The sequence below is a fragment of the Pteropus alecto genome, unplaced genomic scaffold (genome assembly GCF_000325575.1).
Source record: "Pteropus alecto unplaced genomic scaffold, ASM32557v1 scaffold20, whole genome shotgun sequence".
Taxonomy (NCBI): domain Eukaryota; kingdom Metazoa; phylum Chordata; class Mammalia; order Chiroptera; family Pteropodidae; genus Pteropus; species Pteropus alecto.
Genome location: NW_006436298.1, coordinates 14668012 through 14684454, shown reverse-complemented (window position 1 = coordinate 14684454; position 16443 = coordinate 14668012). Strand labels below are relative to the sequence as shown.

Sequence of the window (16443 nt, the reverse complement as noted above, 5' to 3'; positions counted from 1 at the left end):
CAGTGGGGCCTATTGACATTCTTCCAGTTCTGCCCCCCAGGATGCTCTCAGACTCACCCATCTACACCCCTGGGGGAACTTGAATTACGCAGTAAGCTAAAGCAGGTAGAAGGACCCACTGGGTGGATCCACCTCCCGGATGGACGCACCCTAGTACCCGGTGCCCTAGGTCGAGAACTAGTCTCACTAGTCCATCAGAGCACCCACCTAGGAGGGACAAAGTTAATTGAACTTTTGAAAAGAGACTATTATATCCCAGGGCCATACAAAACTGCCAAAGAGGTAACAACAAGATGTCATATTTGCGCCCAAGTTAACCCTGGGCCTCCTGTGGAAGTACAAATTGGATCAAGACTCAGGGGCCAAGCCCCGGGAGAACATTGGAAATTAGACTTTACAGAAATAATCCCTGGAACTTTTGGATTTAAGTCTCTACTCATGTTCATCGACACCTGCTCAGGATGGACTGAAGCCTTCGCGACTAAGAGAGAAACTGCTCAGGTAGTAGCTAAGAAATTAGTATCAGAAATAGTACCCCGATTCGCCTTGCCATTAACACTGGGGTCCGACAATGGCCCGGCGTTCATCGCCAAAACAAGTCAAACCTTAGCCAAAATGTTAGGTATTAATTGGGAACTACACTGTATATATAGAACTCAGAGTTCAGGCCAGGTAGAAAGAATGAACAGGACATTAAAAAAAACTTTAACCAAGTTTAAACTTGAAACTGGCGAGAACTAGGTGAGCCTCCTCCCCTTTGCCCTTCTTAGGGTGAGATATACCCCTTACCTCCAAGGCCTCACCCCATATGAAATCACTTTTGGGAGACCGCCACCTCTCCTACCCAAGATAGAGGCAGAAAAGGCCACTGAAATTCACAATTTCTCACTACTTAAGACCTTACAGGCACTACACTTGGCAAGAAAAGAGATTCGACACTTAGTCTCCGCCACCCGGGAGACCCCTGGACAGTCACTTAAACCTCATAGCCACAGTCCTGATGACTGGATTTGGGTAAAGAAGGTACAGCCTGCTTCTCTTGAGCACCGCTGGGACGGACCTTTCCCTGTCATCCTCACAACACCCACCTCAGTCCAGGTAGATGGACGCCGTCATTGGATTCACCATACCAGGATCAAGGCTGCGCATCCACCACAGACATCAGAACAATGGACCCTGCGTCAGACAGAGGACTCACTAAAGATAAGACTATCAAGGGTCCAGTCTGGACCATCTTAATTCTCTCCGTCCTAAAGTAAGGGGGTCTTTGTATGACTTTTAGGTGAAACCTGACAGAATAGGAGAGGATTAGACCTACTGTTAACCTACATATGTCAAAAAAGGGTGCAGGCAGTGAAACTCATGCTTCTCAGAACTCAATACCCACTGCTCCAGGTTGAGGAATCAATGATTTGAATTCTAAAAAAACCAGTGGCGAATGTTAAGGGTATGTTTAGGGGCAAAGATATGCTAACAGCCAACTTCTGCTTCTGTAATCTGCTTGCTTGTTTGATGTTAACTAGGGTGTGGTTAATCTGTTTACTTGTTTGATGTTAAACCAGGGTGTGGTTCTAGGCTTTATGAGCTGCCTCTTTTGGGAGCTCAGGGCTGATCTCCTCTAACCCTGCATGGTAGAGAGTCAGTCGCCAGCCGGCTAATAAAGGCTCATAATTCATCTCAATTCGCTCCGTGGGTCTTAGAATTGATCGCGCCACAACAAGAGCTTGTCTAATTTGATGATTCTAATTTAGAGACATTTTTGTTGCCAAACTTAACATATTTTTATGTGTTAAAAAGAAACAAAGGACCCAAAAGGGACTCACTTTTGCTAAGCCCACCAAGACTTAATATCTAACCTAACTGCAGTTTCAGTCTCTCCCAGGAGTGGAATTTTAAATCAATCAGTCTGGAATTTCCTGGTCAGCATTAGTGATGTAATCTGCCTGATAAAACACCCTACCTTCCCTTAAGGGAAGGTAACCTTGCTAAAATAATCCACTCTTTTAACTTTCTTGTCCTACCCTCCTTCTGGCTGTAAAAACCTTTCATTTTGTACAACTTCTCAAAGAGTCCTAGTTGCTAGATGGGATGCTGCCTAACTCATGAATTACTTAATAAAGCCAATTAGATCTTCAAATTTACTCAGTTGAATTTTGTGCTTTAATATGTGGAATTAAACATTTTTGGAAATTGTTGAATGTTTCACTTGATTTTTAGTAGTAGACATATGTAATTACAATATATAAAGTTGGGGACTTTGGCATGAAACTAAAGGATTTAAATATTTGTATGAAAAACTGTATGGAAGATTGTCAATTTTTAATAACAATCTATAATGCTTTAATTATCTGTGTTACCTAAGAAAAATTTTTTAGAAATTTTCCGAAGGTTACTGAAAATTAGTTGTAAAAGTCTTAATAGCAAAGGATAAAGTTAATGTAGAATCTGCTGTAGCTAACGATAATATAACAGCAAGATTGTATAACTGCTGGTATTTTAAGGATCCTATGCTTGAGGGTCTAGTTTGTACCATGAAGGGTATGGCATGTTTCAGGAAATAATCTAAAAAGTTGGAATATTTTAGTTAATTTTGTTATTTACTGTCTGTTTTCTAATGTTGGACTCTTTTTTTTTTTTTTTTACTATTTGAGGGCATTTCATACCTATAACTTGCGTTTTTAAATTTGTCAGAGGAATTCAGTGTTTGAAAAGTATCGCTCTGCCAGTGATCTGATATTACTCAGGATGCTTGTTTTTTTTTGTCTTTTTTTTCTCCCCACTAGAATTGTTTGGGAGGACCCTATATTCTTTTATTTTGGGGGATATAGGAAAAACTATGTATGTCTCTAGCATACCTTTCCGGATTACTAGATTGTAGCCTAGTCATTGCCTTTGAGTTATTTTATTGTTCTTTGTAAGTTGTAGGTAACAGATACATAACTTCTGTCCTATCTGATAGCGATTATAATTGGCTCCCTCATCCTATCCATGGAAAAATCAGCTCTGTCCCATTTTGCCTGGTTTCTTCAAATTATATGAATGAAATGAATTCTTTAATGTTTGTCCATTTTTTATATCTGCACAAAAGTCACGATTTTATCTTTTTCAAAAAATCAAATTTTAATAGAGGCCTGGCAATTTGTACCTAAGAACCTCATAGAAACGAATTCTCACTGTAGACTTTCAGTCTCAAGTCTCACTAAAGCGTCCAGGACCTCTGAAAGGAAAGGCAGTCCAAGGTCTTTGGAGGTATAAGAAGACAGTTGCCAGGCAAACCAAAATCTTGACCAAGATGGTATGAAGCCCAAGAAGTAAATGAGAAAGTAGATCAACAGCAGACTGTGATAATAGAATGTGAGAAACCTTTGGCTTATTTGGGGGTGGGGGAAAAAAGAGTCCAACAGGATATTTGCAGCACTCTATATCCAGAGTCTATTGTTTTGGAAAGCATTGCGTGGAGAATACAGAAGTAATTACAGAATCTCATAAGCTCTTCAAAATTTTTGGTTCAAACACTCTGTATTCTGGGCCTCAAGTTAGATTCCTTAGAACTCTGCAACAAGATGTCCTCCCCAGCTAGACTTTCTACTCACCAGCCAGAGAAGAAAATTCCAGGAGGGTAATGAGACAAGACCAACGAAAAAACCCAGGGTCTGCCATTATGCTAGCAAGAACTTGAGTGTCCTGGTTTAATAATGACCTGTTTTCTTTAATGTTGTATGGCTGTCTTTACTGATCAGGAATTAATTCTGGTTGTAGTATTCACTTGGAGATTGATACTGGTTTGTTAATAATAATTTTTGCATTAAGACAAGTTCAGTCTGCAGCCCCAGAAGCCTTTGTGCAGATTTAATTCAGGAAACTGCCCTAGATTCAGACCAAATCAGAAGTTGCTCCTGAGGCAATGACTCCCTTTAGGCTGCCTCTTAAAATAAATAACAGTAATGTGCTCTTGCCCAGCCCCTTCATCTGCATTATCTTATTATAGAGACAGGAGGCACACTGTGGAAAGGACACCAATTTGGAGTCAAGAAGTCACAGAACAAGCTTTGTTTCTGACACTTATTTGGTATGTAAATTTTGGGCAGTCACCCTCTCTGAACCTTAGCACCTATATTTCTGTAAAATGAAATCAGTAATAATCCCAGCTTTTCAGAGCTGTGGAGAACAAAAAGATATATATTTTCAAATTTATAGGATTGATACATAGAGCCAATGGAATAATACAAATATTAATATGATCATGTAATCTGTGTTTTCTAACATGGAAAGATGGCCAGGTATAAAACAGTATGTTAAAGTATGACCTCATTTATGGTCCTGTGGAAAAAATAGTAAAAGGTTGTAACTAAAAATTAATAATACCTATCCCTAGGTAAGAGAATTATGAATGACTTTTCTTTTTTATACTATTTTTGGTATTTCAAATTTAAGGAAAAATAATGTATTATCAATGTGTTACAAATAAAGAATGCTATCTCCAATTTAAAAATTAACATTGATGTCTGTGATTTTAAATAGGAGCAAATTGTTTATGATTTTAACATTACTGAATGTTATCTGGATATAAATTATATCCTGTTGTTCTGTAAAGGGAATAACAATGGAGGTAAAGAGGTCAAAATGTGATGGCTGGTTAAAGGACAATTATGGGACATTCCAAATGTGCAATTTCCTACCTTCTGCAACCCAGAGTTGGCCATGGAGAATGTTCCTGGATGATTCAGTCTTTCTCAAATTAAGGGGCTGATAGGGTAAATATGTAAGCATAGATTATAGAAGGATATAAAGAGATATTCTTATTCTATATGTAAAAGACATATTATGGAAAATAATAACAGGAAGAAAGAGGACATCATGAAAATTGTCCAGTCTCATTGTAATTACATGTTGTTGGAATACTAAATGTGGAATCAAACAGGCCACAGTTGAGTAGTGTTGCTACATTCTTTATGTGATGCTTGACCGCTTTGTATTATGATCCTTTTAATTATTTATACTGTTTGGTTTGTATGATAAAGAGGAGTTAAAGCTTATTGCCATATAGACTTGTCTGTGATATTAGCTCCTAATACAAACACCACAACCTGTTTGTAATAGTCAGATATCCAGTCTGGTCAGTGGGGAAATGCTGGGATTTTGCTGTGCTGTTTCATCATGATGCCTTTATACTGATGGTCTATAGGGTGATGTAATAGCCAATGTTTGAAGTACAGCCCTTGAAAAGACCAGTGAAGAATTGCAATGCCTTCTTAGGTCCTTATGAATTTTAGCTGGAGGTTAATGGTTTGTGTGATGCTTGGCCTAGACATTCCAATCTGAAGTTGCCTATGGCTCCAGCCAGGCAGACAGGGGTATGGGCTGTTATATGGCACTAGGGGACATCTGCCTGGAATAAGAACACCAACCCAGATGACATGCAAACATTCCACATGTGAGCTGTACCCTTGTCACATCACTGTATGCTTTCAGTAAATGCCTCTGCTAAGGAGAATGTGAGTTATCTAGTTCCTTCGGCTTTCCAAAATCTAACTAAAACAATCTGGATTGGCATATCCAAAAGGTGATATCCAGTCAGCAGTTTGGTGTATAAGTCCAGAACTCATGGAAGAGGTCAGGCTGAAAATATATATAGTGGAGTTGTATTCTGTTCTTACTTATATTCACTCCGCTATATATGCTTGGCAAAAAAAACAAAAACATATTTTTCTTATAACGTGACCCTTAAATGCAAGCCAACAACTTCATCTGGTATTCAACTCAAGAAACAACCTTCTGTTCCAATAGCAGAGGAAAACTGGCTGTGTAGGATTTCTTGACTGATAGTATATATATTCAAAATCATGTATACAGTATTTAAGAGGAGATTTTTTCAAAGGTAATTTTAACCCTATTTTTGCCATTCACATTGACGTTAGATCCTAACCCCCTCAGAAAAAGTCAACCTCCTGTACTTGGGTTTTATTGATATATAGGTGATAGTTGCAGCTATGATCACAAAAGACACTATTCAAGGAGAGTACATAGAGTAAAAAAAGAAGATATCTGAGGGTGGTATCTTAGAGAACATCAATATTTTAAAAGGGGATTAAGAAGTCCAAACTTCCAGTTATAAATCACAGGACTATAACGTACAGTATAGAGAATATAGTCAACAATATTATAATAACTTTGTATGGTTACAAATGGTTACAAGACTTACTGTGGTGATCACTTCATAAAGTATATAAATGTTGAATCATTATGTTGTACACCTGAAATTAAAATAACATTGTCAAGTATAATTTTAAAAATAAAGTAAAAAAGGAGGCAAAAATACGTAGGTAGAAAGGCCCACAAGGATTCTAAGAGAATTAGAAGGAGGACAGGAAAGAATAGTACAATAAAAAAAAAAAAAAAGAAGAGAGTTTCCAGAGAGTGGTTAACAGTACAAAAAATAAAGCAAAGAAATCAAGGAAGATAAATACTGAGAAGTGACTTAGATTCAGAAATTAAGAAGACGTCGGTGACTTAGCAAAAGCAGTTTTGATAGTATGGTGGAGGTCTAAGTCAGAGTCTAATGGGTTACAAAGTGGATGGGCCTTTGAAATAACGAAAACAGCAAAAAAGGGAAATGGCAAGGAAATAGAGACTTCAAGGTTTTCTGTAAAGAGAAGATAGAAGATAGGGTGAAGGTAGCAGAGAATCAGAGTCAAGGGAGGGTACTTTGGTATTTCATTTTTTAAGTGAGTGAGACTCCAGCCTATAAACTAAGCACAAGAACTGAAAGGAAAGAGGAGATAATTGAGGCAGCTCAATCCCTGAGGAGAAAAGAAAGTGTTGAGTCCAAAGTACGAATTTGCGTGAATTGGAAAGAAGGCAAAGGAGAAAGAAGTAGTGATAAGAATAGAAACAAATGCCTTTGTATTGGGGAGGGAAGTGCTATGGAGGAGTTTAGGAAAATTCATTTCTGATCATTTCTACTTTCTCAGTGAAATGGAAAGTTAGCAGAGCCATTTTCCGAAAGTGAGAGAGGGGCTTTTAAAAAAGCGAAAGTTTGTAACAGTCTGTGACAGTCTTCAAAGGAAATGAGAGAAGCTGGGGAAGAGTACATAGGATTTGAGAGTTTAGTTAAGAGCAGGTTCCCATATTTATGGAGATACTAATTCCTACATTTTGTGTAATTTTTTTTCTCAGTACCACTCACCCTGCTTGGATGAAGAAGTATAAAATATAGGTATGAATGAGTCCAAAATTCCAGGCTTGCAGGGTGCTGAAGAGCATTGAAAGGGTAGGGTAAATTAAGGTTGCTGGTAGAAGAGGGATAGAAGTGAGAATTGTGGGGTCTGGACTGAATGGTAAGGAAATAATTTTAAGGAGACTAATAGAATCAGAAAAAGGAGAGGGATCAAAAAACTAAAGATTATCACAGTGTCAGTAAGATCAGGCTCATAGAAATAGGTAAAGACTGGCAGAATACAAGGGTATATTTGAAGAGGAGGGGATTCCAAGTGTATCAGTTAGTTCCAGGTGAGGACAAGGCCCAAAAAGTCAATCCAAAGTGAGCTGCTGAAGTTGAGTGGAAGTGAAGCCGTAACATAAACCACACAACCATGAGACTATATTAGTCAATGGATCATTCATGAAAGTGTTGAAATTTCTGCAGGAATTGGGTGGGAGAGGAAGATGGTGAGCTTGGCACAAAAACCTAGACAAATGTGGAAAATTAAGAAAAAGATGATGAGGAGGAAGGTAAGAAGGAAATGATACAGAGGGATTGATATAGAACCAAATCAAGAGAAATTTTTTTTGATAGGGGAGTAAAATGGTCTGGTATTGGCACCTTGGAACTAAGAGAATGCTAGCAATACTTCTAAGCTATGAGGGAAAAAGCCAGGCTAAAGTAAATTGGGAACCTCAAGGAAATTTGTGTTTCAAATAGGTGGGTGTGTAAGTCAATGTTCCCCAGTAAAACAGAGTCATTGGGATATATATAGATACGTAGAAAAAGTTTTATTATGAAAGATTGGCTCACATGATTATGGTACTGAGAAGTCTCATAATCTACTATCTGCAAGCTGGAGGCTCTGGGAGCCAGTGATGTAGTACCAGTCCAAATCCAAAGCCTGAGAACTAGGGAATCCACTGGTGTAAGTCTCAGTCCAAGTCTAGAGGCCCAAGAACAGTGGGTTGATGGCCAAGAAGATGGATGTCCCAGCTCAAGCAGAGAGCAAATTTGCTCTTCCTCTAACTTTTTATTCTATTTGGGCCCTCAATGGATTAAATGGTGCCCACCACACTGATGAGGGTGATCTTCAGTGTGGTGCCCATCACACTGATGAGGGTGATCTATGGATTCAAATGCTAATCTCATCTGGAAACAGATTTACCCAGAAATAACGTTTTATCAGCTATTTGGCTATCTCTTGGCCTAATAAAGTTGACCATAAAATTAACCATCACAGTGGGTCAATATTATACTGGCGGTCTCTGGAAAACAGAAACTGCTAAGCCTATTAACATTCCTCCATTCTTTTCACAAACTTATCTGATGTATGCCAGGTATCGTGCTGGGTGCTGGAAATACAGTGAACGAGACAAGCACTGTCCCTGCTTTAACAGAGTTTAGAGTCTTTAGTCAGCAAGACCCCAGACAAATAAGCAGAAAAAAACATTTCAGCCTGATCATTTTATGAGGCTGTGTAGATCTGGTCATCGGAGAAATAGTAAAGGCTAAATCAACCAAAACTTCCCCCAAGAAAAAAATATATGTATACAATCTGGCAGACATTGATACTGATAATCTTGATAAGCCTTCACTGTCTTTGAAAAAGTCACTGATAGAGCTGTTTACTAAAGAGCAAACACTAGTTTACTGTATCATTAGGAGTTATTTACATTACAACAAGGCATAGAATCGATTGATATGGAAATCAGTTAAGAATGCTTTAACAGCAAAACAACTGCAGAACTGCATGTTATTCTAAAACATAACACCTAAGAACCACATGAAAGTTAAATTTAAATGTTATATGCATGAAAGATGGAAATTTCCTAGATGCTTTAAGGAACACTTATAGATTGCTATTCTGAGTATCAAATGATAAGAGCAGTGAAAAGAACTACAAATGAATTATAGGTAGATAATATGTGACTTACACATAAGTTCCATGTAAGATCATTATTCCTTTGACACTTGACAAGCTTTACTCAAAAACAGTATTTTCAGTTATAATTGGTAAATTTCAGAGAGAAATAATCGACCATCTTAGATCCACTTTGAAAGTTTTCTTACATAGTCAAATCAACAAATACAATCAATATGTTGATAATTTTCTATTAAAAAATAATATCGTGAAGATAAAATGTAAACTACAATGTCAAGGTATAGGAGATAAAGCTTTCCATAAATAAATGTAATAAAATGATAAACTATATAATTGAAAACAAAAAAAGTCAAAATCTTTAAAAGTAGTTTGTAACATGCTGTGGAAGAAGGAAAAAAATAAAAAGAAAGAAGAAAACATGCAGCAACAAAAACTTTCACAATCTAGCCATATTCCTAGAATACAAAAATCTTCAAGCCTCAAATCCTGAAGCCAACAGTTCCCTTTAGTCTTCTCAGCACATCCTCACAAACCTGGGGCTTGAGCATAAATAAGCTTTTAGGGCCGAGTAAAGTCTTTGGGAGACTTGCCACCCTGGTTTCGCTGTGGATAAGGATCAGTGAACAAATACCATGCTGAAACACAAGCTGTTCATCCTTTAGAAAGAGGGATTTGGCTTAGGATGGGTTTAGGGATTTCGATCCTGTGTTTGCTTCCCCAGCCTTCATGTGATTTTGCCAGAGGCCCTCTACCTTCCTGTTGCACTGCAAATTTTTCATTGGTATCACTTGTCTTATAGAACATATGCATTCCAGAAAATGTTCTTTCACATTTCATAATATTAATGTTCTTCTGTCTTATATTAAATAAAATTAGGGATATCATCCCACAGAAAACATACTTGGACAAGGTATAAAAAATGATAGCCACTTGGTTATTCAACAATTATTTACTGAGTAAGCACAAAGCACTTTGGGCAAAGCAGTATAAAGATGAAGTTCTTGGTCACAAATAATAGAAACTGACTGGCTAATTTTAGCAGGAAAGAAATTTATTGGCAGAATATCAAATAGCTCATAGAATCAACAGGAAGACTAAAGAACCAAGCTAAAAAAAACAGGCAGGAACCAAGGGCAATCAGACAGTAGGAACCACAACAAGGTCACATCCAAGTTTGGTTAGGATACTACTGCTGACTCACCCACAGGTAAAGATACTGATAGACTGACACCATACTGGACCCACTGGTTGCCAGGAACCTATTTTAACAATCCCTATCCATTTAAATGATTCGCTTCAGATTCAAATTCCCAATTCTGATTAGCCACACTTAGGTTTTATGTTCATGCCCTCGTTGCTGGGGCTGGGAAGAGGGAATATCTGGCTACTCTGGATTTAAGATGAAATTAGGGCTCGAGTACTCACCAAGACTCACGCAATGGGGAATTTCCTTTAAATAGGAAGAGAGTTTAGGTGCTCAGTGGTCAAAGAAATTATAAATGCCCACTTCAGTCTACAACTTTAACCAATCAGCATATATTCTTTTCCCCATATTTCCCCAAAAAGATGCTATGGTCATCACTTCTGCAACTTGTCAACATGCCGTATTCTCTTAAGGTAGGTCGGCATGATATACCAGATAATATTCTCATTATTTCCCCTTTCCCTCAGAAATTAATTTGTTCTCCACAGCAACAGTTGCTGCTGATCCCAATTTTGAGATACTATTAAGGTACATCTATATAAGCATCAATATTGGTGGGAAGGTATTACAATGAGGTCATGTTTCTAGCAGTGAAAAGATCAGTTAAAAAAAAAAAAAACCAAAAATTTTTTTCAAGATTATAGAGACTATAATAATGATCCATAGTGTAAAGGAAAGCCTAAATTACACAATTAAAAAAAGTACAAAAAGGTACTTATGCTAGCACTGTGTTAGAATTACAAAGACACTACAACCATGCTACCCTGAATGTGCCCGATCTTGTCTGATCTCGGAAGCTAAGTAGGGTTGGGCCTGGTTAGTACTTGGATGAGAGACTACCTAGGAATACCGAGTGCTGTAGGTGTGTGTGTGTAAATAAATAGATAGATAGATAGATAGATAGATAGATAGATAGATAGATAGATAGATAATTGCGAAGACAAATAAGATAGAGCCCTTGCTCTCCAGGAGCTTAGAGTATAGCAGGGTGACAGACATTTGAATAGACCATTGGAATGTAGCATGAGAGTATTGTAATGGAAATATATGCAGGTTTGATAGAAGCATGTAGGAAGGACCCTACTACAGATGTAATGGGCAGGGTGGTGGGGTGGTAGGGAAGACTCACTGAAGGATGTGAGGACATAACAATCTGAGCTGCCTTCCGAAGGATGAGTAGGCGTTAGCTTCTGTCTTGCAAGCCTATTTTATAATCAAGAGCAATAAATCACTCAAGACGGCAAGACGGCAATTATGCTGCATTTTTATTGAGAACAGTTTCAATAGTGTCCTTTATTCACCTATCATAACACTTAACGCACTGTATTGTAATTACTTGTGCTCTTGTCCATCTATCCACCAAACTTTAAGCTCTGAGGTAACAGGACCATGCCAGTCATGGTCACAGTGGTATTATCACCATCTAGCACAGTGCTTGGCTCAGGGTGATAAATAAATGTTTGCTAAGGGAAAAATCAACATCAAAACATTTACACATGGACATAGAAATAATTGCTGGAGAAACAATCTTAACAATTCGTTAAAATACTGCTAAACTTCAGAGGCAGCTTGTATATAGCTTAGTTTTAGCTGGTACTTGTGATAGTAAAGTCATAAAACTAGGGTTATATCTTTGATCTGCTATGAAAGATCCAGAGACTCAACTACTGCTTACTGAATAAAAATGCAAAAGAGATTAAGAGTAGTGGTGTTCACATATTTTTTACATAAAAAAGAAGGATTAACTTCCAAACTCTTCACTTTCTCATTAAGTTAAATCACAAGAACTTTTTTTCAGAACTTTTTTAAAAAGAAAAAAAAAAAAAGCCCAGATGAAAGGGAAGTACTACATACTGTAACACTCTAGGAAGAAGAATAAGTTGAAAGGGAATCTAATAGCCCTGTTTTTAGCTAGAGAGGCAGTAAACTTTGCTTGCGGGTTAGTGCTTTATGATACATGGAAACTCACTGTGGTCACATAGAAAACATCCCACTCTATGAAAAACACTGGCATTTGCAATAAATTAAATCCTAAATAGAGATAATGATTTGTCTTCAAACATTAGGTTGCATCAGAATTACCTGAAAAATTGTTAAAACAGATTTCTGGGCTCCACCCCCAGAGTTGCTAATTCAGTAAATCTGGTTTGAAGCCAAAAACCTCTAACTATCTTTCAAGTATGTTGATGCTGCCTTTTGGGGGCTATACATTGAGAACAACTGAACTATAGCAATCCCTTGCATTTTACATAGCTTTAGTGATTTCACTTATTATATCCTTCCACTCTTCATTCAAGTTCAAGAATCTCTCTTCATCTTAGAAAATTCATTTTCTTTTACAAACTTTTATTTTGGGAATCTCTTAGAAATTCTAAAATACCAATAGTCATGGACCATTGTAATAAACATATATTTTTTATAGCATTCCCTTAACAATAAGATGAGAAGGCGAAAGTTCAGAAATATTTGAGTATGATTATATTATGGTTCTTCAGAGAAACAGAACCAATAAGATTGATTGAATGATTGATTGATTGATTTACTTATTTATTGGAAGAGATTTATCATGAGGAATTGGCTCACAGATTATGGAGGCTGAGAGGTCCTACTATCTGTCATCTGCAAGATGGAGATCCAGGAAAAGTGGTGATATAATTCCAGTCCAAACTCAGAGGCCTGAGAATCAGGGAAACTAATGGTATAAATCCTATCCAAGGACAGGAGACCTACGTCTCCAAAATTTTACCCTAATATCCTTTAGATTAAAATTTCTCTGAGACACTGGTGGCAATTTTTAAAATTCTAGTCTGTTTATTAAGCCAACTCTATTTTCTCTGAGTTGGCTTAATGTTTTCTTAATGTTTTCTATTTTCTCAGTAATTGGGTTTATTCACCTTAGTGTATTATTTGTTCTGTTTTCCTCAAAGATCTGATTCCTCTTGAAAGTATGTTATTTCTTCAGATACAGTTTCCTCTTTTTCCTTTTCTATCAATTTTATCCCATTCATTTATATCTTTCACATATTCCTTAATATTTCTTAACCACTGATGGCACATTTACAGATGCATAGTTTTAAAAATACCATTTTTAGTAATTTCAGAGGACCATTGGGTGGGCATAGATATAAATGTTCTGTCTGTCGTCTTGAATGGGAAGCCTCTGTGGTCATTCTTGAATTTGATCAATTTATTTTTAATGCCTCTGATTTGATTACTTGGCTCTTTATTCAAAGATGTCTTAATGTAATAAATGTCATTGAGGGATTATTGGATAGAATTTGTAGGCGTGAATTCCTCCTTCCTCTGTTTTTTTTTTTTTTTTTTTGGATTTAGTCCTCCTTCCTCTGCTTTTTTTATTGCATTTAGCCCTCAACTGATTGGTGGATGCCCACCCACACTGGAGAGGGTAGTTTACTTTATCGTGGGGACTGTTTCAGATGCTAATCTCATCTGGAAATACTCTCACAGACACAACCAGAAATAATGTTTAACCATAGAGAAAAAACAGATTATCTCCGTTTTAAAAGGAATAAAATGCAGAGTGGCAGGAAACAATACAAATATTGTACAGAAATCAATATGATAATAATTGTACAGGCCTGAGATGAAATAACTTGTTACCAAAAGTTCTATACTCAGCCAAAAATTATTTACATGTTAAGGCAACACTCTACTCCCACCCGATGAAAGGCCGTTCTCATAATCACTGCTATAAAGGGAGGAATCACCCTTGCCTAAGGCCCAGCCTCACGTATATCGTACCACCCCCAGACCAAGTTTGCCTCTTCACTGGATAGCGAGACAAGGGGATCCCACCTACCTACTGACCTTTTTGCCCAGTGCTGTTGCTGGCGTTCACCTTGAGCCTCTTTGTACATCAAAGGGAAATCCACAGTAACCAAAGTTGAATAGAGAGCTAAGCCCAGAGTGCTAAGGAAAAATACCACGGGCTACTCTAAGGAATTTGCCAATGAAAGGAACCTAGAGCCTCGTGATTAATGGCAATGTAGGAGACAAGGAGAAAGCTTAAACCCATGGAATGGAGAGTCAGAACTGGGGCCTTTACAAGCCAAGATCTTAGAAGGGCTGCAGTGAGAGGATGAGAGAGAAGAATTTCTGCTGGAAAAAAGAACCCTTAAAAAAAAACTAAAAACTGTCTCTCACAGGCCTTATCATAGGGTAAGGGAGAAAAAAAATGTGTCTGGTGAATTCATAAGCACAAACCTGCCCACACATGGGTTAGGTATTCACATTAATTAATGTGGTCTAGGAAAGTTCATGCCAAATGCTTCTGGTTCAACAATGCCACAGGGCATCTGGCGGAAGCAAAGGCAAATCCTCACTAGAAAAATTCACCTTCAGTTCATGTTTTGCCATATTCAATTCTTCCACAAAAAATATAAATGTGTCCGTGCACGCGCACGTGCACACGTGTGTGTTTTATTGATGTAAGTTAATAGCTCTTCTGATGAGTATTATGAAATTTTGCTATTCAAGCAGCTCAATATGTTATTAGTGTTAAAATTGAATTCCTTTTAGAATTCAATAGTTACCAGCCCACTTGCTCAGGTATACATTCCTAAAATTTCTTGCTCCACATTTTATAAAGGCTTTATACAATGTTCAATGAACTCCTTCATTTGTGGCAATCAATGTTTAACATTCTAAAAGTTTAAGTCATTTGATCTACAGTTAGATTTTAATAAAATTATATAAGTCCTTGGATCTTTAATTGTATACTTTCTAAACCATATGTAGTTAATCCTTCCAAAAGACTTCTTTTATGCAAAATAATAATCTTCTTTTTAGTGTTTTAGTGTTTCTTCAACAACTACTAGCTTCTAATAAAAGTTGTCATGATTGTTGGTTTTTTAAAAATATATATTCTGATACCCCCTTTAATACCTAGCACAGTATGAATTATATGATGAATTATTTAATATATATGTGATTAGGGAACGAGAGGAAAGGAAGACCAGAGTATGGATGTAAATAGAGAGAAGTTGTTATTCTGGGTGTTAAGCATTGGTTCAGATGCTGAAATGTTTTAGAACTATAAAGCAAATGTCCCCAGGCCTCATCTATGTGGCTTCAGGGTACCGTCAACTTTCATAAATGTAAGACCTCAGCACCCTGCCAATATCTCCCTCCACCTTGAGTCATTCTGGGAGCCCCTGGTCTGCTTTTACATACAATTTCCTCAGTATATCTACTGTGTCTGCATTGGATCCATGCAGAAATGGAGAGAATGACCTTTCCATGAGGATTAGTCTTGGCCTCTGAGCAGGCCTGGATGATCAGATGCTGTCTTGTCCCTTCCATCTCATTGTTGCTTCAGTCCTTGGCTCCAAACACAAAGAGGACTCCTCTATTACCCACTCAAATCACTTGGTCAATTGATACATCCATTCCAGTTTTTTATTCATTTGAAAAACATATATGGAGTACATATTATGTGCAGGATGCTTGTCTAGAAGCTGTAGCAGACACAAGGAGGAATTAGAGGCAACTACTCGAGCCAATTGACATGTTTTCACCTGAAACAGATGGCCAAAGAGTCCAGTTGTAGTATCTTCTTTTAAAGAATTTTATCAATTCTAATATCAACCCTGCTACATTTTGAAATTTGGCATTTAAAAATCTGACTTAAGACAATGGAGACTATGCCAAGTAAAGAAAAACCTAAATTGCTCACAAAGGTTAATGAATGATGGTGAGGTTTATTATCCAGGGAGATAAATAAAAACCCAAAGCAGTTTAAATTGATTACATGACTGTCCATGAGGAGCCATCATCTCCTGGTGCCTAAGCTACCACCAAGTCATAAGATACTTTTAGAAGATGCATTAATTCTTTTAATGAATTCTTGCCTTGAGCAGTAAATGGCTAGGACTGGGAGAACATGGCTTCCTTAATGAGCATACCTTATCACGTTGTCTTGTGATGACGGATGACAAGGTAAATGACCTATGATGGAAGATGACAAGAGGTCTGCATCATTGTAGACAAACAAATGATTCACATCAGAACAGAAAACTGACCAACTGATTGTACAGGAGGCTGACACCTAAAAGAGAGACGCTTATTACCACAGCAAGAAAAAACATAACAGTAGTTTTCTATGGTGTGGAAATCTATACCAGATGGATACAT

General features: G+C 37.4%; 1 protein-coding gene and 1 pseudogene across 1 annotated transcript in view; both read left to right on the top strand.

The window, feature by feature from the left end:
* The window catches only part of LOC112480611, a 12408-nt gene extending 10899 nt beyond the window's left edge, over window positions 1-1509 (top strand). Inside the window, exon 4 of the mRNA XM_025047769.1 lies at window positions 898-1509. Within this exon, the coding sequence (XP_024903537.1) occupies window positions 898-1239 (342 nt within the window). The 3' untranslated portion in view covers window positions 1240-1509. The remainder of the gene's footprint in view (window positions 1-897) is intronic.
* Window positions 1510-11036: 9527 nt separating this feature from the next.
* On the top strand, window positions 11037-11155 carry LOC112480949 (annotated as a pseudogene).
* Window positions 11156-16443: the final 5288 nt, after the last annotated feature.